The following is a 27,738-nucleotide window of genomic DNA, read 5'->3' as shown; positions in this document are numbered from 1 at the left end:
GTCCAGGATGTCTTCTCTCCCTCACTTCCTACTCTTTATTAATCTAGCCATCTCTTCTTCATTTTTAAAGTTTCAAGGTATATTATCTCCTCTAGAAGAGTTTCCTTGGACATCCCAGGAGAACCGTCACTCCCTCTTCTGTGTATCCACAGGCCCTGTACCTTCTTCTACCATGGTATGTTCAATGTTGTGTGTTTTTGTGCTTGGCTAACTCCCCAAATGCCCTGCAAAAACTGTGCCTGGTTCATCTTTATTATATTCCTGATAACTAGCTCAGTACCCTGGCACACAATAGAAGCCCAACAAAAGTTTACCAACCTCTCCCCAGCTTTGAATCTTAGAATAAACACACCACAGAGTCAATGTCACAAAGATTGTTCACAACACCATTATCCAGGCTATATATGGAGGTTCTCATTAATAAGGGTTTGTGGTCCAAAGGACAGTTTATTTAAAACAAACGTGGTGAGGTATAGGAAGAAGAAAAGAAGAACAACAATTCTAACATAAAAACACAGGAAGCATCTCAAACTTGAAAAAAAAAAAAAGAAAAGGAGTGGGGGCAATGGAGGAAGCTATGTCTTATACAAACTGCTGACCTCAATTGATTACTTACATCCAAACCTTACAAAATAGCATTTCAAGTCAGCACTTAAGCCAGTGTTATTAGATTTTCTTACAAAAAGTTAAAGCTACAAACTTCACATTTTTAAACTGTACATAGCAACAGCATTTAAGCTTTTTTTTTCCAAGTTGGTCCGAGTGCAAGCTGGTAAAAGAGATTTTTTTTCCAAACACAAACAAGAACATATATTCCAAAGACAATGAATATAATACTGATAAAAACACAAACATAGTGCTTAAGAAAATATGGGGTGAGGTGGAGATGTAGATTGGGCAGGAACAATTTTCTAGTAAATAAGGAGCTGCAATCTTTAGAGGCAACATGGTATGCTAGAAAGGACACTGGAATAAGAATCAGAAGACCTGGATCTGAATCCTGGCTCTGCCATATTCTAGCCACATGACCTTGAGCAATAGACTTTACCTCTCTGAGCCTCAATTTTCACATCTGTAAAATGAGGATAATAATACCTATATCTCCCAGCACTATTAAGTTTCTACAGATATAGGGCTATTCAGATTATCTACTTCTTCTTCTTTTTTTTTGTTTGAGACAGGGTCTCATTCTGTCACCCAGGCTAGAGAGCAGTGGTGAGACCATGGCTCACTGCAGCCTTGATCTCCCTGGGCTCAGGTGATCCTCCCACTTCAGCCTGGTCAGGTGTGCACCACCATGCCCGACTAATTTTTTTTTTTGGTGTTTTGTAGAGATGGGATTTTGCCATGTTGCTCAGGCTGGTATCTATTTCTTCTTGAATGAATTTTGGTACTTTTTATTTTTCAAGGAATTTGTTTATGATGTTGAAGTTGTTAAATTTATTAGCATAAAATTATTCATAATATTCTATTGGCTTTTTAATACCCATAGGATGTATCACGATGTCACTTCTCTCATTCCTGATATTGAAAAGACTTACTGAGTTTTAAATGGTATAAATTTCTGGCATCTGGCAGGTGCTAAATAAATGTTTCCTGGATTGAAATCTACAGTCTCAAGGAGTCAAGGTTACAATTCTTAAGTTGCTTCAGATGACTGGTTCTGTCTATTTATCAATACGTCTATCGATCCACTCATCCACTCATCCATGCATCCTCCCACCCTTCCTCTTCCCCGTCAAACATTCATCCATCCAATTGGTGGCTTGGGGAAAGGGACAAAAAAGGAAAAAAAAAAAAAAAAAAAAAAAAAGGAATGTGCCTCAGAATTACAGATGGAGCAATTAAAATAGTCTTAAAGAATTCTGAGATTTTTGGCCAGGCAAGGTGGCTCACGCCTGTAATCCCAGCACTTTGGGAGGCCGAGGCAGGTGGATCACAAGGTCAGGAGTTCAAGACCCGCCTGGCTAATATGGTGAAACCCTGTCTCTACTAAAAATACAAAAATTAGCCAGGCGTGGTGGTGCAGCGCCTGTAGTGCCAGCTACCTGGGAGGCTGAGGCAGGAGAATTGCTTGAACCTGGGAGGCGGAGGTTGCAGTGAGCCGAGATGGCGCCACTGTACTCCAGCCTGGGCGACAGAGTGAGACTCCGTCTCAAAAAAAAAAAACAAACAAAAAAAGAATTCTGAGATTTTTTTTTTAAAGACAGAATCAGGTCATTGTTTCTTGAAGGCAGAGAACAAGCGAGGACCTCAAATTTCTCTGGAAGCTTGAGTTGCAAATGCTCAAGTAATGACGGAAGCCCAAGGCTCATTGAAAGCAAGCTGATATATCTTAAATTTAGTATTCAACAACAACAACAAAAACTAGGACTCGCTCCTTTGCCTTTCTGTCACTAGAAAACAAATATACCTTGTCAGGAAATTTCTCTGATCCAAAACAAATTGACTTCTGGCCAAAAGGCTCCATCATGCTAGACTGGTAAGCAATAGACTTTATTGGACCAGCAAGCTGGGTGCACACATGCCTGAAACAAAACAAACTCCAGATCAAACTTCATGACCCAAGAATAGTTATGGGAGAAAATGGGAGAAAACTGAACTTTCTTTTATTTGGATCTAGCTTAGGAAGGGAGAAAATGGGCTTTCTCCTCCTCTCTGGCCAAGTGCAAAGTTCTTTGTTTAAAAAAGAAAGAGAGGCCAGGAGCGGTGGCTCATGCCTGTAATCCCAGCAGTGTGGGAGGCCGAGGCGGGTGGATCACCTGAGGTCAGGAGTTCAAGACCAGCCTGACTGACATGGTGAAACCCCGTCTCTACTACAAATACAAAAAAATAATCCAGGCATGGTGGCACATGCTGTAATCCCAGCAGGAGAATCGCTTGAACCCGGGAGGCGGAGGTTGCAGTGAGCCATGATTGTGCCATTGTACTCCAGCCTGGGCGACAAGAGCGAAAATCCGTCTCAAAAAAGAAAAAGAAAAAAGAAAGAGAGAGAGAGACAGAACTATTAATTCGTACAGCAAATGGTGCAGGGGTGTGCATCCTGGATGCTTTGGTTTTTAAAACTTACTTGGCTATCAGACTTAACTACTAATTCAGCTGTCTTTCCAACCTAAAAATGCTAGTTAGAGTTATTTAGTCTATGCAAGAAAAGGTGGTCACTTCATTTTAAACAGGCTTGTGACTTTCCTTTTTTGTGTAAATACTGACCCCCTATAGTGATGCTATGAATCCTGATTCTATCATTTACTAGCTGCATGACCTTGGGAAGGAATCTTTCTCTCTGAACTTATTTCTTCAACTACAAAATGGAGATAAAGTAGTTAAGTCACAGGGTTATTGTGAAGTTTCGAGCCTACCCAGCTCAGTGCCTGATATATAATAGGTGCTCAACAAATGGTAGCTGTCATTTATTATTCCAGCAAGCTCCTCAAATTGTCCTGTGTTTTCCATATCTGCCACATAGTTATTTCAGTGGCCAAGCCCTGAAGACTAACAGCTGCCTCTTGCGTTTTTTAAAAACTTGCTTTAATTGCAAATAACAGAATCTGGCCACAGAAGAGGCACATTCCCTGCCTTTCCATTGATTCCCAGGTTTCAGGAGCAAAAGCAATTATGGAATCAAATTACAGTATCCTGAGGTACAACCCAGTCATGGCTCCCCATCTGAGGGAAAGAGGTAAAGTTGCAGGAAGATGGCTCTATGCTGTCTTTTGCAAAGCCCTCTGATCTGCTTCAGGCCCGAAACCTGCCTCCATGGGTGCCTGTCTCCTATATCTGGCAGATGTTGCGGAGCTCAAGGACTCGCTGAAACTGAATGATCTGGCTCGTCCAGGGAATCTCTTTACAGCCAGGTCATCTACTGAAGAGCCAAGGCAAGAGCAAGTTTCTGTTAGCAAGGTTCCCTGGAACAATTAACCAAGACTGACACAGGTCTCTTCCCCCAAAGAAGGGGCTGCATGGTTCGGTGGCCTGGGAGTGAGGACCCTGAATTCTAGTCCCAGCTCTTACGCTAACTTGCTTTGTGATTTTGGCCATTCCCCTCTCTACACCTCAGTTTTCGGATCATCCGTACAAGCGGGTCAGACCAGATGATCTCTATAGTCCCTTCCAGCTCTGACATTCTGTGTGTTCAGATTGAGCCTCCTGGAGAACAAATCTTAGTCTAATATTCATTTATCCTTTCCAGGCTGCTTAGCAGTAAAAGAGAAAAGAAAACAGTCACATATTTGAATGTGGGTCACAAAAGCAATCCCCTCTACCCCTGTGTGTAAGGAATGTGGAGCAAAATGCCATGTGTATGATTTTTACATGAACAATGAGAGCTTCGAAAATGCTTTTCCTTTGTGGACTGAACACAGCCCCGTGTTTGCTAAGAGTTCCTGGTAGACCTATCCCCTCAGTGGATCATGTCTCCTCTTAAGGCACTGGGCAGTATCTGTGCTGTGACTCTAGGCAGTTGAGAGAGTGGAGATGGATGAAAGGCATTGAAAGAGCAAAGGCCAATTTGCAAAGAGGGTGCCAGGCTTCTCCTGGGACTCAAAGAGTAAACATAAACACTCAAAGCTTTCCCTTGGACATCACCAATAGCTCCAGAAGCCAGTGATGACCACACAAGGCTGAAACCATGGTTAAAGAACTGTCCCAAACCTAATTTTTAAATGCAGCCCTGCAAAGGGGGAGGTTGGCTCCTGGGATTCAGTGACCCCCTAACAGCCTCCCGGTGTCCTCTGCCCTCATGTTCCACAGTACCATAATCTTACAGAAAAGAGGCAAACCGTTTAAAACTGTACCTGTACAGAGATGCCACCACACTGCGTGGGGAATCTATTTATAATTTATATATATATATATGCATATTTATATATTTTTTAAAAGTCTTCCAGAAAGAACAATTGAAAGTTATTGGGAGAAGAAAAACAGACAATGTAAAACTTTCCCAGCTATCACTCAACTAGGAGTCTCTGTTCCTGGGGTTTAAAACTCTGAGTTAAAAGCGCCAATATAAATCCTTTGAAATAATATACCTGACCAATGTACATACACACATCCAGATGGCACGCTGACTGTCAAGAGAGCCCTTCCCACTGGCGCACATTCCTGAGTTCACAAAGGTGCTGTGGAGAGACGACAGAGCAGAAGTGCTGGCTAACAAACGTGAGGCAAGCCATCCAGAATTCACCCAAAGCCTGGGTGGAGCTGGGGCCCTCACAGCCTGGCCTTGCTCAGAAGTTTTGTTGCCGTCTCTTCTTAGCCTCAATGGCATCCAGGATGGGCTGCCGCTTGGACTGGTACTTCTGCCGGATCTCTTCAATCTCCTGCTCCATCATGGGGTCCAGGGCCAAGAGCCTCTTCTGAAGGTCCTCCACTGTCCAACTCTTAAGCTAGAAGAGAAGTGGAAAGTATAGTCACGACAAAGCTTAAGTCAGTGGCAGAACAGTGGAGAAGCCCAGCCTTCCCAGGCACCCAGAGGGAAGGGAGACAGGAGGAAGACACTGTGGTCAGATCACAGGTTGGGTGGTGGTGGTTGGAAAGTGACAATTCATTCCAAAGAATGGCATACCTTGAAGCTTGTCTGAGATAATTTATCCCTGGAAGAGATCTAAGTGCTAACCGCTTTGATTTAATGTGCCTTGACCAAGAACTTAGTGAATAATACTCTTACCTCCCCTATCTTTTAAATTAATTAAATATAGATTCATTGTTAGGGCATTAAAATAACAGTAACTTGCTGTATGTGAAATAATGGTTGCCTCCCCGTTCTTGTTCTGTCCACAAGATAAGCATCTATCTGGACAGCATCTTTCCCACTTTCAGGATACGACACCATGGAGGATAGATGCTGATGAGGCGCAGATGCCATCCCCTAACCCTGCCTTCCCACACCCCCAATGTCTTAGCACTGCCCTATTATCATCACCAGCATTTACTTGAGGCTACTATATACCAGGTAACACTCTAAGCCCCTTGGGAATACAGACGCAACCCTTGGCAGGGGTTGGGGTAAGGGTGGGTAGTTAGAAAAACCTCAAATTTCTATCATCCAGAGAAAAACAATGAGTTGATATATAAATTAATAATAATGGCTGGCATTCAGTGTTTTCTATGCACCAGACACTGAGTGCTTTACATGTATGGATTCCTTTAATCCTCACAGCAACCCATGCTACAAGGACATTATTATCGCTATGTTACAGATGAACAGCCCAAGGAGGAGGGTAGCTAAGTAACCTGCCCGATGTCTCCCAACTAGTAAGTGGCAGAGTCAAGACTCAAACCCAGGCAGCGTGGCTCTAGAGTCTATGCTCTTAACCAGTGTTGCAGAACAGCAGACTAGCAAAGCACAGGTTTTAGAACTAACTCAATCTTTGTTTAAAATGTGGTTCTGCCTGTTGCAGATGCCATGAGACTCTGTCAAGTTACCAATCTCTCCAGGCCTTCCCCATCTCCAGAAGTCAGACAGCAGTGCCTCATCACATGTATTATAAGAATTAAATGAGATCACGGCTGTAAAGTTCTCAGCACAGTACCTGCTGCACTGTGTGTGTAAAGATGGCGATGGGTGTTATAAGCCTCTCTTCATAAAAGCCCAGGAGTGTACCAGTGTTCAACCTGTGTCTGCAGCTGTGGGGCAAGGGGCTCTGCTGCCATATGTGTGGAGTGTTCAATGATTCCAAGCCTGGCCAATCTTGGCTGTCAGGGGTGGGAATGAATGCTGACATTATCCACAGTGGGTGGTGATACTTCATTCTGTGTGCTCACAACCAGTTTAATAGGTACAGTGTTTCAAGAACTCAGAGTCTTACAAGAGGTCTGTTGTGCCCACATTTAGAAAATCATGATCCTTGGCCCCTTCCTGAGGTCTCCACAGGAAAGTAGTATAGGAGCTGGGTGAAGGGCCCTCTGTCTGTCTACCCTTCCTTGAGTGGGTGGGGTGAGAGCAAGTGTGAAGTGCTACAGTGGCCTCCCTAGAAATGGCCTGTCACCACAGGAATTTTCCTTGGCCTGCTTCAGGGAGGGTGTCTGAGAAGTGAGAAAACCCTAATAGTTCAAGACGAAAGGTTCTTTGTAATGTGAGAATGGAAGACTTGAGAGTGTGGGTAAATGCTGGAAAGTCGGGCTGAAAAAAAAAAAATGCATCTTTCCAGCCTGTGGTTTTATACTACCTTAGAGGTTGGTGTTCTTGGCCCAAGGACACCCCTAATAGCAATGCTTGCCTAGTCTTTGGCATTTTCAATTCCTTCTGCAAAGAGAGAATTCCCCAAGCCTACTACTGAATGTAACTGGTAGTTAAGAATGTAATCTTTGGGATCACAGGTCCTAAATCTGTACTGGCTATGTAACCTTAAACAGTAATTTCACCTCTTGAGCCTCGGTTTCCTCCTTTGGAAAACAGACAATACTATTTCGTTCCTCCACCCTGGGGCGGTACTAAGACTTACATGAGATAATGGTCTGACGGTCTTAGCTCAGAACTTCATATGGTATGTGATGGGCAGATAGTAAATATTCCATAAATGGAAGTTATCACTGTTGTTATTGTTGCTATTCTTATTCTTATTGTACATATGATTGGTAAGTCTCTAATTAATCTTCCATAAATAAGCTGTTTCTGTAACCTCTAATTCAAGCTAGAATCAAACATGTGAAAAAGAAAATATTCTACTCTATTTTGTGCTAATGCCTAAGGGCTGGTACATAATACCTGTTAACTTATGTACAGTTTAACAAAATATTTTTCACCCATCCATTTATAAATACTCATTGAACACCTACTATGGCTCAGGTGCTATTCGAGGCACATAGGCTACTTTAGTGAAAACAAACAAACAAACAAACAAAAATCAGTGCCCTTGTGAAGCTTACATTTTAATGAAGCAAGGAAAATAGCAATAAACACAGTAAATTAGTAAATTATTTTTATATTAGAAGGTGCTCTGGAAAAAAGAAAATAAAAAATAGTGTGAAAGAAGGGGAGCCGGGAATTAGGAGGGTAGACTTGCTTTTCATCTAGCCACTAGGATGAAGAATAAATTGCAAAATGAAGAAATATAAGTTAGTGGAGCTGCACTGACTTTGCAACTTATTCTGCAACTTTGGGCAAGCCCCTTCTCCTCCTTGGACCTTAATTTCCCCATTTGTAAGACAGGGCTGACTAGATGATCTCAGAAGTCTTTCCAGACTCAATGTTTCTCAGTGTATGACCTATGGATCACCTGTATCAGAATCACTTGCTAAAAATACAGATTCCTGAGCCCCAATCCAAAGCTACTTAGTAAGACTCCCTGGGAGGTGAGGCACAGGATTTTGCATTTTGAAGAAGCTATTCACGCTGGGCATGGTGGCTCATGCCTGAACCCCAGCACTCTGGGAGACCAAGGTGGGAGGATTGCTTGAGCCCAGGAACTCCAGACCAGCCTGGGCAAATAGTGAGATCCCATCTCTATGGGGGAAAAAAAAATTAGCCAGGTGTGGTGGTGCACACCTATAGTCCCAGCTACTTAGGAGGCTGAGATGGGAGGATCGCTTGAGCCCACTCCAAGGCTGCAGTCAGCTGTGACTGAGCCACTGCACTCCAGCCTGGGCAACAGAGCGAGACCTTGTCTCAAAAATACATAAATAATAATAAAAATAAACTAAAGAAGCATACAGATATTTCTTATAAATCCTCAAGTTTGATAAACATGATTCTGTATCTTCCTTATTTTTCTGTTAGTAAAATTGTCACAAAGTATTGCTGCCTGTCTCTAGCCTAAAACTTCTCCTGGGTTTCCAATTTCTAGGCAGTTTTGTTGCCCTTGATTCTAATCTGGGGGCAACAAGCACCCTTGCCTTATCTCAGCCACCTTCAGACTAATTTATGGCTGTCCTAAGAACTTTGGGGCTTAAGTTACATCTGACCTATTACAACACAGCCAGCCAGGCACTGCTGATGACTCAGTCATATCATCCAGATATGGATTTTTCCGAAAAACAAGCTCAGACAATAGTTTTATGGCGCCAAGTGTAGCATTTCACCTTCCTGGTCCTTGGTGGCATAAATACATTTCAAATGGATATCTTGCAGTAAAATAACTGTGGTTCTACAGTCTTGCTACAGCCAGAATCTTGAAGCAGCAAATTCTCAATCCAGCCATGTAAGTAGCTTGAGCTGTTTTCATGAGGTATGGGAAATATCACCATTCAGTACCTCATATATCCCATAGGATGTGAATATCCTCTCTATTCTGTGATACCCATACTCCATACTAGCACATCCAGATCAGCTCCCACTGGATATTTCAGTCCCTGATTATCTCGTGAAAATCTGTGATATGGTTTGCCTGTGTCCCCACCCAAATTTCATCTTGAATTGTAGCTCCCACAATTCCAACATGTTATGGGAGGGATCCAGTGGGAGGTAATTAAATCTTGGTAATTAAATAGCATGGTCAGGTCTTTCCCATGCTATTCTAATGATAGTAAGTCTGATGAGATCTGATAGTTTTTTTTTTTTTGAGACGGAGTCTGGCTCTGTCCCCCAGGCGAGTGCAGTGGCAAGATCACAGCTCACTGCAACCTCTGCCTCCTGGGTTCAAGCGATTCTCCTGCCTCAGCCTCCCAAGTAGCTGGGATTACAGGCGCCTGCCACCTACGCCCGGCTAATTTTTGTATTTTTAGTAGAGACAGGGTTTCGCCATGTTGGCCAGCTGGTCTCAAACTCCTGACCTCAGGTGATCCGCCCGCCTCGGCCTCCCAAAGTGCCGGGATTACAGGCGTGAGCCACCGCGCTAATAGAATCTGCAGCTTAACACATCCAAAGCAAAACTCTTGAGCCACATCCCTTCCTCATCCTCAAATCTTGTCTCCTTACTCCCCAGTCTTCCCCATCTCAGGAATGGTATCATCATCCTTCCATTTGCTCAAAATCATCCCTGATCCTTCCTTTTCCCTCACCCCCGCCTCCTGCCAACACCCAATCCTTTAGCAGTCCTATCAATTTTGTCCCTGAAATATTGGTATAACTCAAACCCAACCACTTTTTTCCATCTCCATCTACCTTGGTCCAGGCTATCATCATCTCACAGTAACAAACATAATTAAAAATACAGAAATGAATCCAATCACATCACCCTTAGGTTTCTTTCCTATTGCACTGAGAATAAAATCCAACTCATCAGTGGCTACATGGGCCTCATATGGCTGGCCCCTGCCTCCCCTCCAACTTCATAATCTATTACTCTCTCTTTTGCTCAGGAACCTACAGCTACACTTTATTTCAGATCCTCAAACAGGCCCTACTTTTTCCAGCCTCAGTGGCCTACAGAGTTAATGAATCTTCTGCCTGCATGGTTCATGCCCTGTTCTTCCTTATCCTACAGGTTTTAGTTTAGATGTCAACTCCTCAGAGGATGCAGGCAAGCCTTTTCTGACCATCTTATCTAGAAAAGCTGCCTCCTCTCCATTATCCTCTATCTCAGCCTCTTGTTTTCTTCAAAACAATCATGTACCTTGTAATTATTTTTATTTATTTTCTTTTACTTGTCTCTCTTACTAGGATATAAGTTCTGTAAGGGATTGACCTTGTCTTGTTTACTATGCTAAACATAATACTGGTTGAAGAAATGAATAAATTATCCTTCATTTCTAGTCAACTAAGAACAAAAGCCACTGAAACCAATGAAGCAAGCTTACATGGGGCATCATCATATGCAACAAGGTCCTGGATGGGTGCTGAGAAGAGTCAGTGTAGAATAAGAAGTGAGTTCTGCCCTCAAGGAGCTTTTAAACTTAAAAGTAATTCCTCTCAACATTCTTTTGAAATCAAAGGAAATCTCTGTTCACTTAATGAAAATGTCTGTGTTTTGTACTGTCTGATAAGAAGCAAGGCTCCAGTCCCGGCTCAGTTATCTCTAAAGGCATGTCCATTTAAACTGTTTATTCAAACAAAAAAGAACTTCTATTATAAGAAATACACTTCAGAAAGAATGAGATCATCAAAAGAATAAGAGACACGATCCTGCTGGACAAGACAAAATAAAGGCCAACCCTAGAGCCACAGACTTGCTACTGAAGGTGGGTTTTGCTGAAGAGATCAGACCAAGTATAAAGATTTCTGAGTCTCTTTCTGGGAGAGATCACAGTGGAAGGAGAAACTAAAATAAGCCTCTTAATCATGGTTATTTAGAATTTCCTTGCCATAGTAAGGCTAAGCAACACATCAGTCTTGGGTAAAGGAAGAGGATGGGCTCCGAGCCTGACAGTACTAATGTCTTATGGGAACTCACTCACTCACTATTGTCTAACACCTAGACTTCCCTCACCATCGCCTTTACCCAGTGTGATGAAGTCTGATGTCTGCCAAAGGATGTCTGAATAAGTAAAAGCAACAACATTTGTGCAGATGAGATTTCTCTTAAAAGACGTGATCTTTGGAAATGTGTTGTATCTTAAAGTAGACATATTTTTAGTTTAAAGTTCAGCCTCACTCTGTTAGGAGGATACAAATGCTGTCTTACTGTTGGATTCTACACATAGATATGGAAGAAGCATGTTAATTACTTCACCATTTGCATCTGTTAAGTGCTGAACTCAGCATTTTATCTGCACTATTTTATTTAATCCATCTGTAAGGTAGGTATCATCATTATTCTCCTTTTAGAGATGAGGTCACTGAGGATAAGAGTGGTAAAATAATTTAAGTGATACAACAAGGAATTAGAAGAGACAACAAGCAATTGGAAGAAACATGAAGGGTTTCTGGAAATGGGAGTGTGTTTGTGAAAAATGTGGAAGACTGGAAGAATTATGAATTTAGCTGACATCAGATACATCAGATGGCCCTCACATTCAGAAATGCCACTAGTGGTAACGGGTGACTTTAGGCAAGTTACTTGTCCTCTTTGAGATTCCATTTTCTCATCTATAAAATGGGTATGCTGTCTATTTTGCTGCTTTTGTTCACATAAAAATACCAAGTGCCTACTACACACATGGTGCTGCTGCTGAGGTGCAGTGACTCCAGGGTGCTGAATATGATTCAAATCAAATCAACCAATTTTATTGGCAGCTACACTAGGCCAGGAACACTGCTGGGCAACATGAATATAAAGGGCAATACACCTGTCAGAGAAGCAGCTCAGGGGCAAGAGCACTGGTGTTAAGTCAGATGGACCGGGTTCCATACTAGTTCTGCCCTTGGTAGTTGGATGCCTTTGCATAAATCATCTAATATGTGCGTCAATTTTCTCATTTTTCAATGGAGGACGTTATTCGTTCTACAACGGCAGTTGTGAGGTTTGGAGGTATTGGTAAGGTATATAACATAATGTCATGCATCCACCAGAAAGAAAGTGGGTAAGTGAGGGCTACCACCTTATATCCTTTTTTGGGAAATGGAGGAAGTATGTAATGTAAATGATAGCTGCTGTTGCTCTAAGATGAGCTCACAACATGGTACAGGACACATACCACATACACAGAGGCACCTCTATTGAACTCTATGTGAGAAACCCTAAATCATACCCACCTGGTTTATTTCCTCTGGGCCAGGCCACGGCAAAGTCCTGATTCCCAGCATCACTATGAATAATGAAGGCTGATGGGAACTGATTTCTTCGTAAATCACCTTAGCAACTCCGAAATTCTGAATCATACCATTTTTCAAAGTCGGCTGCATAATTGGCCCAGAGACCCACTGGGAAGCTCCAGCTGATACTTCATCACAGAGATAATTCAAAGGAATTACACTGACAATTAGCCCATCTTGAATCAGCAGAGTCAAGCTACACTAAACACATGAGAATGTATAGTACAGCTTCCTCTTCCCTTGTCAACCAGTCCCATAGGGAACACAAATGGGTCTGGCCCATATCCAAAGTACAGGGTTTAGGCCTATTTCAAAGTTCTGCTCCTCTGCCACTACAAACTCTCACCTCAAAAGTCTATTGTCCCTAAAAACCATCAAAGAGAGACCTGCCAGAGCTTTTAAGGACAAGTTTCAATTCCATATGTATCATATATGAACATTCACAATTCTTCCTCCAGTGTCACAAACAGGATTTCTCAAACACATCATCCCTTCTGGATGGGAGAGTCAGACTGATCCCGTCTCAGGTGATGTTTTATTGTGACCAAGGATGAGGAAACAACACACCTTTGGAATTTAGCAAGATGACAGGGAAGCTCGATAGAAGCTAAAAAGTTGAATGAAGCTGCCATCATACCATCCCATACCTCAACACTGGCCACTAGAAAGTCTGGAAAAGTGCAACAAAAAAAATGTACAAAGGCAGTCAAAAGGCATCTAGAGCACTAATTTAGTACCGAGGATACTTACTCTTTCTTGATGTGAATATGTTACAATTTAGGAATGGATTCTAGTTTAGGTAGAGGTGACTCTAATAAGATGAGATTCTCAGGTAATGCAGTAATCTCTCATCAGATGACAGAAAGCCAAGCAGAAAAATCAAAGAAGATGACAATCAAATCATAACTTGTGTGGATTAAGTAAGTACCACACCATTAGTTTCAAAAGACCTTGCTCCTTAAATAAGCCTTGTGGGAATTTTAATAAGAGACTTTCTCTGACTCAAATTATGGTCATGCCAAATTATTTTTCCATCAGTCCCCTATAAAGGCTTCCTAATTCTTCTCCAATAAGGAGGGAAAGCAGCAAAATCATGATGAGTTAACAATTGCCTCAATCCCATTTTAGGTTTATAATTAATCAACACTTGTAGTTCTCATTATCAAAATTCCAAACAAAGAAAACTTGACCACATATATAAAAAATATTTACCAAGAAGACTGGAATGAAATGCAGATCATAAGCCTGGGTGAATCAAAGAAATCTGGCTTCAAGTAGGCATGGTGATGTAATGACAAGACCTCTGACATGGATCTCTTAGAAGACTGGATTCAAATAACCCAAAGACTTTGTCCATAGAGCCTAGAGAGGAGACTCAGTACATCATGTGTGTACACATGTGTATATATAAAGAATATGATTTAATAAATGGCAAACACAAAAAACAAGTTTTCTTCTTTAAATAACATTTTCTAAAATATGAAGTACTTGCATACTGTTAGTTTTTTGTGATTACAGTAGTCCCCCTATCCACAGGGGATACATTCCAGTGGATGTCCAAAACCACAGATGTATATATTTTGGTACTATCTAGCTAGATATCTATATGTGTGTGTGTGTGTGTAGATATATGATGTGTATATATATATATATGTATATAATGTGTGTATATATGTATGTATATAATGTGTATATATATATATACATACACAATTTTTTTCCTATACATATATACCTATGATAAAGTTTAATTTTTAAATTAGGCACGATAAGAGATAAACAAGGAAGCATTTTACAGCTTCTCTCTGGCAAATCCAAATTGCCAGCATCACAACTCTTATGCTTTGGGGCCATTTTAAGTAAAATAAGGGTTACTCATATAAACTAGAGGAACTAGAGAAAGAAGAGCAAACCAACCCCAAAGTTAACAAAAATAAATAACCAAAATCAAAGCTGAACTGAAGGAAACTAAGATGTGAAAAAACATGCAAAAGACCAATGAATCCAGGAGTTGGCTTTCTGAAAAAATAAATAAATAAATAAATAAATAAATAAATAAATAAATAAAAAGATAGATGGACCACTAGCTAGACTAATCAAAAAAAGAGGGAAGATCCAAATAAACAAAATCAGAAATGACAAAGAGGACATTACCACTGACCTCACAGAAATACAAAAAACTCCCAGAACCTATTATGAACACCTCTATACACACAAGCTACAAAATGTAGAACCAGGACCAGATGGATTCACAGCTGAATTCTCCTCAGATGTATAAGGAAGAGTTGGTACCAATCCTACTGAAACTATTCCAAAAAATTGAGGAGGAGGGACTCCTCCCTAACCTATTCTATGAGGCATCCATCTATGTCTATCATCCAGACACCAAAACCTGACAGAGATACAACCACCACCACCAAAAAACAAAAACAAAAACAAAAAAACTTCAGGTCATTTTTCTCGAGGAACATAGATGTGAAAATCCTCAACAAAATACTAGCAAATCGAATCCAGCGGCACATAAAAAGGTTAATCCACCACTATCAAGTAGTCTTTATCCCTGAGATGCAAGATTGGTTCAACATACACAAATCAATAAATGTGATTCATCACATAAACAGAACTAAAAACAAAAACCACATAATTACCTCAGATGCAGAAAAGGCTTTTGATGCAATTCAACATCCCTTCATGTTAAAAAAAAAAAACCTCAACAAACTAGTAACTGAAGAAACATACTTCAAAATAGTAAGACCCATTTACTAAAAACCCACAGCAAACATCATACTAAATGGGCAAAAGTTGGAAGCATTCCCTCTGAAAACCAGAACAAGTCAAGGATGCCCTTTCTCACCACTCCTATTCAACAGTACTGGAAGTCCTCCCAGAGCAATGAGACAAGAGAAAGAAATAAAAGACATCCAAACAGGAAGAAGGGAAGTCAAACTATCTGTCTGCAGACAATATAATTCTATACATAGAAAACCCTATAGACTCTGCCCAAAAGCTCCTTGATCTGATAAACCACTTCAGCAAAGTTTCAGTATATAAAGTTAATGTACAAAAATATAATAAGTAGCACTGTTATACACCAACGTCCAAACTGAGAACCAAATCAATAACGCAGTCCCATTCACAATAGCCACAAAAAAATAAAATACCAGGGAAATGAAAGATATGTGAATAGAATACAGCTAACCAGGGAAGTGAAAGATCTCTACTTAAAGAATTATAAAACAGTGCTCAAAGAAATCAAAGATGACACCAACAAATGAAAAAACATTCCATGTTCATAGATGGGAAGAATCATTGTTAACATGGCTATACTGCCCAAAGCAATTTACAGATTCAATGCTATTCCTATCAAATTACTGACATTCTTCACAGAATTAGAAAAAACAGTTTAAAAATTCATACAGAATTTTTAAAAAGCCCAAAAAACCAAGGCAAAACTAAGCAAAACAAACAAAGCTGCAGGTTTGAAGTTGGTTTAACCAAATTCAAACTAGACTACAAAGCTACAGTAACCAAATCAGCATGGCACTGGTACAAAAACAGACATACAGATCAGTGGGACAGAATAGAGAGCCTAGAAATAAGGCTGCATACCTACAACCACAACCAACTGATCGTCGACAAAGCTGACAAAAACAAGCAATGGGAAAAGGAATCCCTATTCAATAAATGGTTCTGGGATAACTGGCTAGCCATATGCAGAAGATTAAAACTGGACCCCCCACTTGGCCGGGTGTGGTGGCTCACGCCTGTAATCCCAGCACTTTGAGAGGCCGAGGTGGGCGGATCACGAGGTCAAGAGATCGAGACCATCCTGGCTAACACAGTGAAACCCCGTCTCTACTAAAAAATACAAAAAATTAGCCGGGCATAGTGGCGGGCGCCTGTATTCCCAGCTACTCGGGAGGCTGAGGCAGGAGAATGGCGTGAACCCGGGAGGTGGAGCTTGCAGTGAGCCGAGATCACACCACTGCACTCCAGCCTGGGTGACAGAGCCAGACTCTGTCTCAAAAAAAAAAAAAAAAAAAAAATACTGGACTCCCCCCCACTTCCTTATACCATACACAAAAATCAAGTCGAGATAAACTAAAGACTTAAAAGTAAAATCTAAAACTGTAAAAACTATGGAAGATAATCTAGGAAATACCACTCTGGACATAGGACCTGGGAAAGATTTCATGACGAAGACACCAAAAGCAACTGCAACAAAAACAAAAATCAACAAATGAGACCAAATTAAACTAAAGAGCTTCTGCACAGCAAGAGAAACTATCAAGGGAGTAAACAGACAACTTACAGAATGGGAGGAAATATCTGCAAACTATGCATCCAACAAAGATCTAATATCCAGAATCTACAAGGAACTTAAACAAATTTATAAGCAAAAAACAAACTTTCCTGTTAAAAAGTGGGCAGAGGACATGAACAGACACTTTTCAAAAGAAGACGTACATGTGGCCAACAAGCATATTCAAAAGTGCTCAACATCATTAATCATTAGAGAAATGCAAATGAAAACCACAATGAGGCCAGGTGCAGTGGCTCACACCTGTAATCACACTTTGGGAGGCTGAGGTGGGCAGATCACTTGAGCCTAGTAGTTTGAGACCAGCCTGGGAAACATGGTGAAACCCCATCTCTATAAAAAAAATACAAAAACAATTAGCCAGGTGTAGTGGCACATTCCTGTAGTCCCAGCTACTCAGGAGGCTGAGGTGGGTGGATCAATTGAGCTCAGGAGGTCAAGGCTGCAGTGAGCCATGATCACACCACTGCACTCCAGCCTGAGTGACACAGGCAAGACCCTGTGTCCAAAAAAAAAAAAAAAAACAGGCCAGGTGCGGTGGCTCACGCCTGTAATCCCAGCACTTTGGGAGGCCGAGGCGGGCGGATCACGAGGTCAGGAGATCGAGACCGTCCTGGCTAACATGGTGAAACCCCGTCTCTACTAAAAATACAAAAAAAAAAAAAAAAAATTAGCCGGGCATGGTGGTGGGTGCCTGTAGTCCCAGCTACTCATGAGTCTGAGGCCGGGGAATGGCGTGAACCCAGGAGGCGGAGCTTGCAGTGAGCCGAGATCGCGCCACTGCACTCCAGCCTGGGCGACAAAGCGAGACTCAGTCTCAAAAAAAAAAAAAAAACCCACAGTAAGATTATCATCTCACATCAGTCAGAATTTTTTGCTATTACTAAAAAGTCAAAAAATAACAGATGCTGGTGAGGTTGTGGAGAAAAGAGAATGCTTACACACTGCTGGTGGGAATGTAAATTAGTTCAGCTATTGCAGAAAGTAGTGTGGTGATTCCTCAAAGAACTTAAAACAGAATTACCATTGGGCTCAGCAATTCCATTGCTGGGTATATGCCTAAAGGAATATAAATCATGAAGACATATGCACAATTAGGTTCATCACAGCACTATTCACAATAGCAAAGCCATGGAATTAACCTAAATGCTCATCAATGGTAGACTGGATAAAGAAAATATGGTCCATATACACCATGGAATGCTGTGTAGCCATAAAAAAGAACAAGATCATGTCCTCTGCAGCAACAGGGATGGAGTTGGAGGCCATTATCTTAAGCAAACTAACACAGGAACAGAAAAACAAATACTGAGGCCAGGCATGGTGGCTCACACCTGTAATCCCAGCACTTTGGGAAGCCAAGGTGGGAGGATCATTTGAGGTCAGGAATTTGAGACCAGGGTGGCCAACATGGTGAAACCCTGTTTCTACTAAAAATATAAAAATTAGCTGGGTGTGGTGGCACATGCCTGTAATCCCAGCTACTTAGGAGGCTGACGCAGGAGAATTGCTTGAACTCAAGAGACGGGGGTTGCAGTGAGCTGAGATCACACCACTGCACTCCAGCATGGGCGACAGACAGAGCAAGACTCCATCTCAAAAAAAAAAAAAAAAAAAAGAAGAAGAAAAAAGAAAAACAAATACTGCATGTTCTCACTTATCTAAACAACAAAAACATGAGTACATACAGGGGAACAATAGACACTGAGGATTACTGGAGGGTGGAGAGTGGGAGAAAGGAAAAGATCAACAAATCACCTATTGGGTACTATGCTAATTACTTGGTGATGAAATAATCTGTACATCAAACCTCAGAGACATGCAGTTTACCTATGTAAAAAACTGCACATGTACCCCTGAACCTAAAAGTAAAAAAAATAAATAAATTTCCATACTAAAATAAAACAAAAGGGTTACTTAAACACAAGCACTGTAATACCAATACCACAACCGTCTTTATGATAACCAAGATGCCTACTAAGTGACTAATGGGTGCAACAGAGTGGATATGCTGAACAGAGCGATGATTCATGTCCCAGGCAGGATGGAGCAGGATGGCACAAGGTTTCATCACACCACTCAGGATGACGCATAATTTAAAACTCATGAATTGTTTATTTCTGGAATTTTCTATTTAATATTCAGTGGTTGTGGGTAACTGAAGCCATGGAAAGCAAAACCATAGTTAAGGTTTGGGAGCTACCGTAATTGAAAAACTTCTTAAATTTACAGGACAAAATTCTTAAAGTAGTATTTTGCATGCTTAGAATTTATTCCAACTCTATTCTGGCATGAGCTTTTACAACTTGCTCTGGAATTCACAAGGCACCTGTTTTGTTTTGTTTTGTTTTTGTTCTATGAGTTTTATAACAGCCTTCGACCAAAGGTAATATAGTTTTGACCAAACACAGATTTTTTTTCCCTGTCATTTTACCTTGACTCTCTACAGCAAGAACCCATCAGAAACTTTTCTATCCCCCAAGGTTTACTTGCTGATATCTAGCATTACATCTTTTTTAAAATGTAGCCAGTACCCACTCTGTGTCAGAACCCATGTAAGGATAGAGGAGTATGGGTAAGAGTGGGTATGGGACAAAAAAAGTATATGGCATGCTCCCTTCACGCTAGTTGTGGAGAGAAAAGAGGTAGGGAAGTCACGAAAACAAGCTACAGTCTGGGGTATTAATGAGGGCTAATGATCACTAACATTAATTAGAGATACTTTTAATTGAGTTCTATGTGCTGGACATTGTGCTCAGCACCTTACATGCATTAGCTCAAGTAATCCTCACAACAGTCCAAGAAATAAGTACTCTTACCCCTCATCTTACAGACGCAGACACTGGAGGCTTGGAGAGATATAGGCATTTGCCTCTGGTCCCAGAGGTTGTAAGTGGTTGAATTAGGATAGGAACCTTAGCGTGTCTGACTGTAAAGCCTGGCCAATTGTGTGTCAGGGCAACATGTGCTATAGGAATTGACAGATGGAAGAATCCCTGTGGTCAGAGTCTATGGGAAAAAAAACTTTATCTCGTCACACATTTATAGTGCAGAGAAGAGGGGGTCATTCTAAATCAGGGAAAGGTCTGAATTTTAACTTTTAAAAATGAAATGCAAGTTTGGTTATATCAAGTAACACATTTGAGATACAGAGAACTAATAAAATTACGTTAAATAAACGAAAAGACTTATGAGCTCATTAGTCAGAAATACTAACAACAACTCCCAATTCCTTCAGGTGCCATGCTTTTTTACACCTCCAAGCTTCTGCTGGATCTAATTCTGTCTTCTGCTTAGGGGGCTGCCCATTCAACCTTCCAGCTCAGCACAAACTCCAATTCCTCTCTCAATCCTGTATCTTTTTCTTTTACTAAAGTAGGACCTATTTGAGAGTAAAGACTATATCTAATATATTTTCACAGAGCAGGCCAGCAAAAAATAATTCTTAATAAATATTTAATAAAGAAATAGATCCTTAATCTTTAAGCCTTTATCTGAAAATGATACTGACTTTTTACTGGGTTCTCTCAAGCACCAGTAAGACACTAGGCTTTTCAGCATTGAAAATATGTAATCAATACATAAGCCTAAGAGGATAATTTAAGCTCATTAAATAAAGTTGTATCAATTACTCAAAATTGACCCATGCATACCAAAATCAAAATAAGCAACTAATTCAGTATCCTAATTGCAATAAAATTACAAGGAAAAAAATGAAAAAAATTCTGTAGTCCTGGTTGCTTATGATTGCTCTTTAAGAAAAATTCTATTTTAAGAGTATATTATATTCCCCCTTATCTGTAGTTTCAGTTACCCACAGTCAACCAAAGTCTGAAAATATTAAATGGAAACTTCCAGAAATAATCAATTCCTAAGTTTTAACTGTGTGCCATTCTGAGACGCATGATGAAATCCTGCGCTGTCCTGCTCTATCCCGCTTGCGATGTGAATCATCCCTTTGTCCAGCATAACCATGCTATACACACTATCCACCCCTCAGTCACTCAGTAGTCACCCTGGTTATCAAATGGACTGTTGCAGAATTGGTATCACAGTATTTGTGTTCAGGGAACCCCTATTTCACTTAATAATAGACCCAAAATGCAAGAGTAGTGATGCTGGCAATTCACATATGCCGAAGAGAAACCATGATGTGCTTCCTTTAAGTGAAAAGATGAACATTGTTGGCTAACAACAAAAAATCATACACTAAGGCTGCTAAGATTACAGTAAGAATGAATCTTCTACCCATGATACTGTGAAGAAGGAAAAAGAAATACATGCTAGTTTTGCTGTCATACCTCAAGGAGCAAAAGTTTCAACCACAGTTGTGTGATAAGCACTTGGTTAAGACAGAAAAGGGATTAAATTTGTGGGTGAAAGACACGAACAGAAACATTCTGACTGACGGCAATGGGGTTCAGCACTATCTACGGTTTCAGGTGTCCAGTGGAGGTCTTGGAACATATTCCCCCATTGACAAGGGGGACACTGTAGTTTTAAATTGGTGTATAAATTTCACACTTAAGGAAGACAGTCTGTGAGAGAAACACTTTCAGGAAGTTAGTAAACACCCATTACACCTCCTAGAATAATTGTAAATGTCTATAGAAGTAGAGTACAAGAATGCGAGGCTCTTGATGTTTGAAAGCACTAAAGGGAGGCATCAAAAGTAACCTCATTCTTGTAGGAATATTAATCTTTCAGAAGGTATGAAAACCTAAAACACCAACTGCACCGAGCTACTGTTTTAATGCAGCTTAATAATTCAGGAAAAGAGCTAGCTAATCACATAAGAAACCCTGCAAGCTATGCCTCTGTATGCTTTCTTGGGCTGGAAATTTCCAAGATAGCAAAAAGGCCAAGCTGCTGCTCTCTCTTCCTGCCAAATAAAAAAAGCCCAAAGAATCCCAAGCAAAATTTGAAAGCTAAAATGCAAATTGATCTCACTTTATTTAATAGATGTAGTCTTAAAAGGCATCTTCAGACTAAATAGGATCCAATTTTAAACACATGAAAGAAAAAAGAATGCTTACAGAAAACTTGTCAAGAATACAAATAGAAATTCCCTAAGTAAGCTACTTTGCAGGTCGAAGTTTTAAAATTGGGGATTTCTTAGCGTGGAAAAGATTGCAAGTACATAGCACTCAGTTTCTGGAAAGTATACAACACTCTGTAAGCCTTACTGCTGGGTACTCCCATGTAATGAAGGGTGACAGATTCACAACCTAAATACCCAAAAAAGAAATATCCTCTCAAGCAATCCTTTGAAAGAAAAAAAAAAATCTGCAACAAAAGCAGACAAGAAGTCCGCAAAGCATGTCAGAATCTTTTTATAATGGCCATAAAGTCTTAGGACTTGAACTCTCTACAGTGTCAAAAACATAAACTAGGTCTAGATAGGGGTAAGGGTGTGTGTGTGTGCGCGTGTGTGTGTGTGTGTGTGTGCGTGTGACCTTCAAACTGCTAAATATGTTTTTATCATTTGTTCATTTTTCTGGTTGAAGACTCTAAAAAAGATAGGTTTAATCCTTATTCTGTAAAAGGATTAGTATGTATATAGCCTAAATATTTTAGCATAGTCCTTTATTCTTTTCGGCAACTGTTTAATTGGTATAATCAAATGTGAATTAATTTATGCCATGGTAATACTTCTCAAATGTGTATAAATTCCTAAACCAGAAAAAAAATTTTGTAAAGACCATGTGTCCTAGTTTTTCATTTTGAAAGGTTTAAACACCATATTCCTAGCAGTAAGCTCGTCTAGGCTCAGAGATAAAAACACTTAGCTTCTCTGGTATAAAACCGTTCTTTAAAATGTGCTTCCTAAATGTTTTCTATAATGAGCAAACATCTTGAAGAAATAAAGTGCTTCCAATCTGGGGTCTGACTTACAACTTGGAATCTATGATTTCGATGATTGAGAGAGGAGAGAATAGTGACAATATCATGATTAGTATATAACACAGGTCCCATGGGAAGGTATAGTTCTATTTGTCTATAAACATATCTTTGTTACTTAAAACTACGTAAGTTCTAATTTTCATAAACTCTTTTCCCCTCATGAAGGGTCTGATTGTTAATAGCACAAGCATATAGTTATTACTGCTCTTGACTTGATAGCACTTCTTTTTAAAAGAATAGGGACAGTGTGTTACCTCTAAGATCCAAGTGCACCCTTCTAGATGCACTCTGTGATAAGCATTTCTCTGAAGAACGTGTGCTGTGAAGTTTTCTCAGTAGAGCACTGGGAGGAAGAGGCTGTCCTAAGTGTCCAGCATGGAAGTTGGCAATGTGGGTGTAAGGACCATCGACACTGTGGCCCAGCTACAGCCCAGAACGTGGTCTTTCTGTGACCTTGCAGGCTCAGCCTACCCTAACGTTTTGGGAGCTCAGCTGACATGGACACCAAAGCCTCCACATGGCTCTTGTGTTCTGAAGGCCTCCTGGCCCAGCCAGGGCCCACACCCCGCTACCCACTGGATAGCCTGCTCTCTGCCCCTTGGATATACGCCCTCAGCCTTAGGGAACCCTACAGAGTTTCTTCATATCTGATAGTTACTCTTTTATCATAGGTAATACTTATTACATTAAACTTCCCCTCTTTAACCTACTGTGTGGTTTCTATCTCCTCTCTGAACCCAGACTGCTACAGGGAGGAAGGGTGCAAGTGAATACCCATGAGCTCATGTTTGCCCACTAATGGAAGAACTTTCAAAATGATAAAACCTAAATAAATATTTGTATTTGAAAAATGCCAAGACACTTTCCAATCCAGAAGAGTCTGGATGATATTTACAGTCCAAATGCAGAATTAAAATACTCTCATTTTCTCCCACTGAAAATAAAGTAGTAGTGAACAGATAAATTCTGGTAATATCCATACAATGGAAACTACTCAGCAATAAAAAGGAACAAACTCCAGACATATGCAACAAATGAACAAATCTCAAAACAGTATGCTAAGTGAATGACGCCAAACACAAAAGGCTATATACTGCACAATTCCATTCATCTGACATCCTAGAAAAGACAAAACTTTAGGGACAAAAAACAGGGCATAAGGGAACTTGATGGGATATTAGAAATGTTCTATAGCTTGATTATGGTGGTATTTATACAACTGTATATTTCTATTAAAACTCATCCAACTGTACACTTAAAAGGAGCATGTTTTATAGCATATAAATTAAACCTCAACAAATCTGACTTTACAAAAATATTACATATCAAAAATTGTGGCAGGTAGTTGAAATAATATTTAAAGGAAATTTTACAGCCTTAAACGTATGTTAGAAAAGAAAGATAATTAGGCCGGGCGCGGTGGCTCACGCCTGTAATCCCAACACTTTAGGAAGCCGAGGCAGGCAGATCATGAGGTCAGGAGTTCCAGACCAGCCTGGCTAACATGATGAAACCCTGTCTCTCCTAAAAATACAAAAATTAGCCAGGCATGGTGGTGCGCATCTCTAGTCCCAGCTACTCGGGAGGCTGAGACAGGAGAATCGCTTGAACCTGGGAGGCAGAGGTTGCAGTGAGCCAAGATCAAGCCACTGCACTCCAGCCTGGGCAACAGTGCAAGACTCCGTCTCAGGGAAAAGGAAAAGAAAAAAAAAAGAAAGAATGAAAGAAAAAGAAAGATAATTAAAAATTAGTAAGCTAAATTGTCCAAGTGAAGAAAAGAAAAATAAACCCATAGAAAGCAGAAAGAAGAAAATGATGTAAGAACATAAATTAATGAATTCAAAAGTTAATGTGCAGTAGCAAGGATCAACAAAACCAAAAGCTGGTTTGGGCTTAAAAAAAATTACACTTTGGTAAGATTGTTCCCCACCGCCCCCCCCAAAAAAAGAAGAAACAAATAACAGGAATGAAAAGCAAGCTATAAATACAGATACTGCAAATTTTAAAATCTGAAAGTTGATGCCAATAAATTTTTAAATGTGCATGAAATTAAGATGTCCTGGGAAGTGGCAGAGACCTACATCTGGAATGAAACCAAACAAAACTGCCCACTAAGAAATCTAGACCACAAGGACAAAGTAGAATGAGTAGATTGTTAAAAACACATACTCAAATGACAGAGCCACAGAGGATGAAACCATCTCTGAAAATAGAGACAACCATGATATTTCTGAATATACGTGTTTTCCCTAAAGGCAGGAAAATAAGAAAAAAAAAAGTTAACGCCCAACCTCCAGTTCTGACAACACGGCAGAGTACCGAGATCACTCCTGAAACCTCCCCATGTAAGACAAGCAGGGATATCCAGGGGCCAGAGTAATTGTGTACATGCCCATCCCCACCCCTTCTTTTGATGCTTATATTGCTATTCTTGGTAAATCAGGTGAAAATGAATACCAAGGGTAGTCCTATGGAGAGAAGAAATCACAAGGACAGGTGGGACAGAAGGTTAAGCTCTGCCTGTATTGCCTTGATGAGAGGGCAGGATTCAGGGACCCTGTACAGTGATTACAGGAATAGTAACAATAGCAATAATAAAAGCCAGAATTTTTTAAGCATTAACTATTCATTATTAGCAGCCATACATTAAGTATTTTATATGTATTAATCTCATTTGCTCTTCATTAAATCTTACAGCTATAATTATTAACCCAGTGCTACAGATGGGGAATTTGAGGTTTGAAGAATTATATAATCCATTGAGGTTAACACAGCCCACAAGTGGTTGAAATCAAAATTGAATCAGGTTCCGTCTGACTCTGGGGTCTGTATTTTTCCTTTTTTTTTTTTTTTTTAAAAAAAAGATAGGGTCTCCCTCTGTTGCCCAGGCTAGAGTGCAGTGGTGCAATCACAGCTTATCACAGCCTCAAACTCCTGGGCTCAAGTGATCCTCCTGCCTCAGCTTCTTGAGTAGCTAGGACTACAGGTGGGCACCACCATGCCTGGCTAATTTTTTAATTTTTTGTAGAGACAAGGTCTAGCTATGTTGCTCAGGCTGGTCTCGAACTCCTGGGCTCGAGGGATCCTCCCGCTTTGGCCTCTCAAAGTGCTAGGATTACAGGTATGAGCCCCGCACCTGGCCAGGAGTCTGCACTTTTAATGAAATGTCACCCAACATCTACTACTATTGGCTAAGTGCTTTCACACTCATTTTCTCAGCTAAACAGAGAGAGAGAATGAAGCACAGACAGCAGTAAAGCCTATATGCTGGGCAGCATTAGCATACAGAGAACCCATGATTTAGTTACTTGCCTTGGTAACAATGAACTGGCAAATTTTCCTCAACCCAAGCTACCATAGTACTAAGTAGTTAGGGGAAAGAGATGGTGGCTTTCTCTATCTGCAAAACGGAAAATCCAGATAATCCCAACCAACTTTTGCTAAAGTTCCCGTGGAAGTAATCAAAATTTCATGGATAGAAGTTCCCTGGGGACAAATTTTGGCTGAAAAAAAAAAAAAAACCCAAAAACTACTATATTTACACACAGCTTTGAGCAATGATTTGAACTACTTCCAACTTGTGGAATTCCCTCTTCTCAGAAATGACTGCAGGTAGTCAAGCAAATGTGAGATGATGCCTCTTGTTGGAAATATAGCAAGAGCTGGAAAATATGTCCTTTAAGACCCTTTTCAATCCTGAAAGTTTGTCATTCTCTGATACAGTGCTGGAACAGATGATTGAGAGAGACAATGGCTTCTAGGAATTCAAGACATGCCCATCTGTCACCTGTGCTTACAGTGAAGCCACACAGAAGTAACCATGGAACAGCCCTTCCTAGGGCCTAAGGTGCTATGATACTTACTGCAGTTCTTAGGCTCCATTTCTGAGCCAGTCTGGACTCAGCTCTTTTTCTCACCATGTAGTTGAGATTAAAATCATCCCGTAGTTTAATATCAGAGAATAAATGGCCACAAGAATGAACGCTAAAGAAGAAGCCTGCCAAGCAGCCATGGATCAAGCAGTCTCCGAACCAAACAAAGGAAATGAAAAACGGTCTCAGGCTCACACAGGCTGATACTGTTTTAAGCAACCTCTTGAGGTCAAAAACCACAGACATTTAAGTCCTGCTCTCAAAGCCATTTCAATAACTGAGTTAAAAACCAAGCTCAAATCAGCTAGCATGATCCACCAGTAGAATCAAGCTACTGTGGTAGCCTGGACAAAGATGACATTCATTTACCATGTGGTTTCTCAGAAAGCGTATCTACACAGCAGGTTTCCCTGGCAATTTTGGATACATATGTCTTTTCCAGACTGCTGTTCTTGGCTAGTTTTCTGAAAGAAAAGAGCACAAAATCTCATTATATTCCAAAGCACAAATAAATTCAGTCTCAACATACTTTAAACCAAGCTTTACAGGAAAAATAAGAAGTTGAAACAAAAATAGTGTACCCCGTCAAGAGCAATTTAGGATAGTCTTCTCACCAGAAACTGCTCGGCAGGACTACTTCAGTAAAAGGCCATTAACAGGCAGTGGTGCTGACCTTGGCTGGCTACTGGGCATTCACATGGCACTGCCGGGTCAGAAACCTAAACACCAATCATAGTCTCCATTCATCTTTCTTCTAGCACAGAAGAAAAGAAACTCATCAGAAAAAGCTTAAAAAGCAGAGCATGGAGATTGTCCAGAAAGGTGGTGGCAAGAGTCTGAGAGCGCAGGTGCTGATGGTTAAAACCCCAGCTTAATTCACACACTCAACAGGCAAAAAAATGCAACAACAAAAACAATCCCAAAGACTCAATCCCCAAACCTCCCGTTGACAAGAAAAAAGCCTGGCTTAATATATTAGAATGGCCTGAAAACAACCCAACTCCAACCAAAAAAGCCCCAAATGTTAAATGCCACGTAAAAAGAGGATGATTAAATCAATCAAAAGAATATAA

The 27,738-nt window shown here is 40.5% G+C and overlaps 1 protein-coding gene across 7 annotated transcripts in view; it reads right to left on the bottom strand.

Moving 5' to 3' along the window:
- Nucleotides 1-363: 363 nt before the first annotated feature.
- STK4 (serine/threonine kinase 4) overlaps nucleotides 364-27,738 on the bottom strand; it is a 113,222-nt gene continuing 85,847 nt past the window's right edge. For 6 of the 7 annotated variants that reach the window (XM_054466795.2, XM_063659029.1, XM_054466799.2 and 3 more), the window contains one exon: nucleotides 364-5,384. In XM_054466795.2, coding sequence (XP_054322770.1) covers nucleotides 5,226-5,384 — 159 coding nt within the window. In that variant the 3' untranslated portion in view covers nucleotides 364-5,225. Of the gene's footprint in view, nucleotides 5,385-27,034; nucleotides 27,130-27,738 lie in introns of all 7 variants that reach the window. The other variant, XM_054466800.2, reaches the window with a different exon arrangement.

The sequence above is a fragment of the Pongo pygmaeus genome, chromosome 21 (assembly GCF_028885625.2).
Source record: "Pongo pygmaeus isolate AG05252 chromosome 21, NHGRI_mPonPyg2-v2.0_pri, whole genome shotgun sequence".
Classification (NCBI taxonomy): domain Eukaryota; kingdom Metazoa; phylum Chordata; class Mammalia; order Primates; family Hominidae; genus Pongo; species Pongo pygmaeus.
The sequence above is the reverse complement of the archived record's forward strand: the minus strand, read 5'-3'. Positions and strand labels throughout refer to the sequence as shown.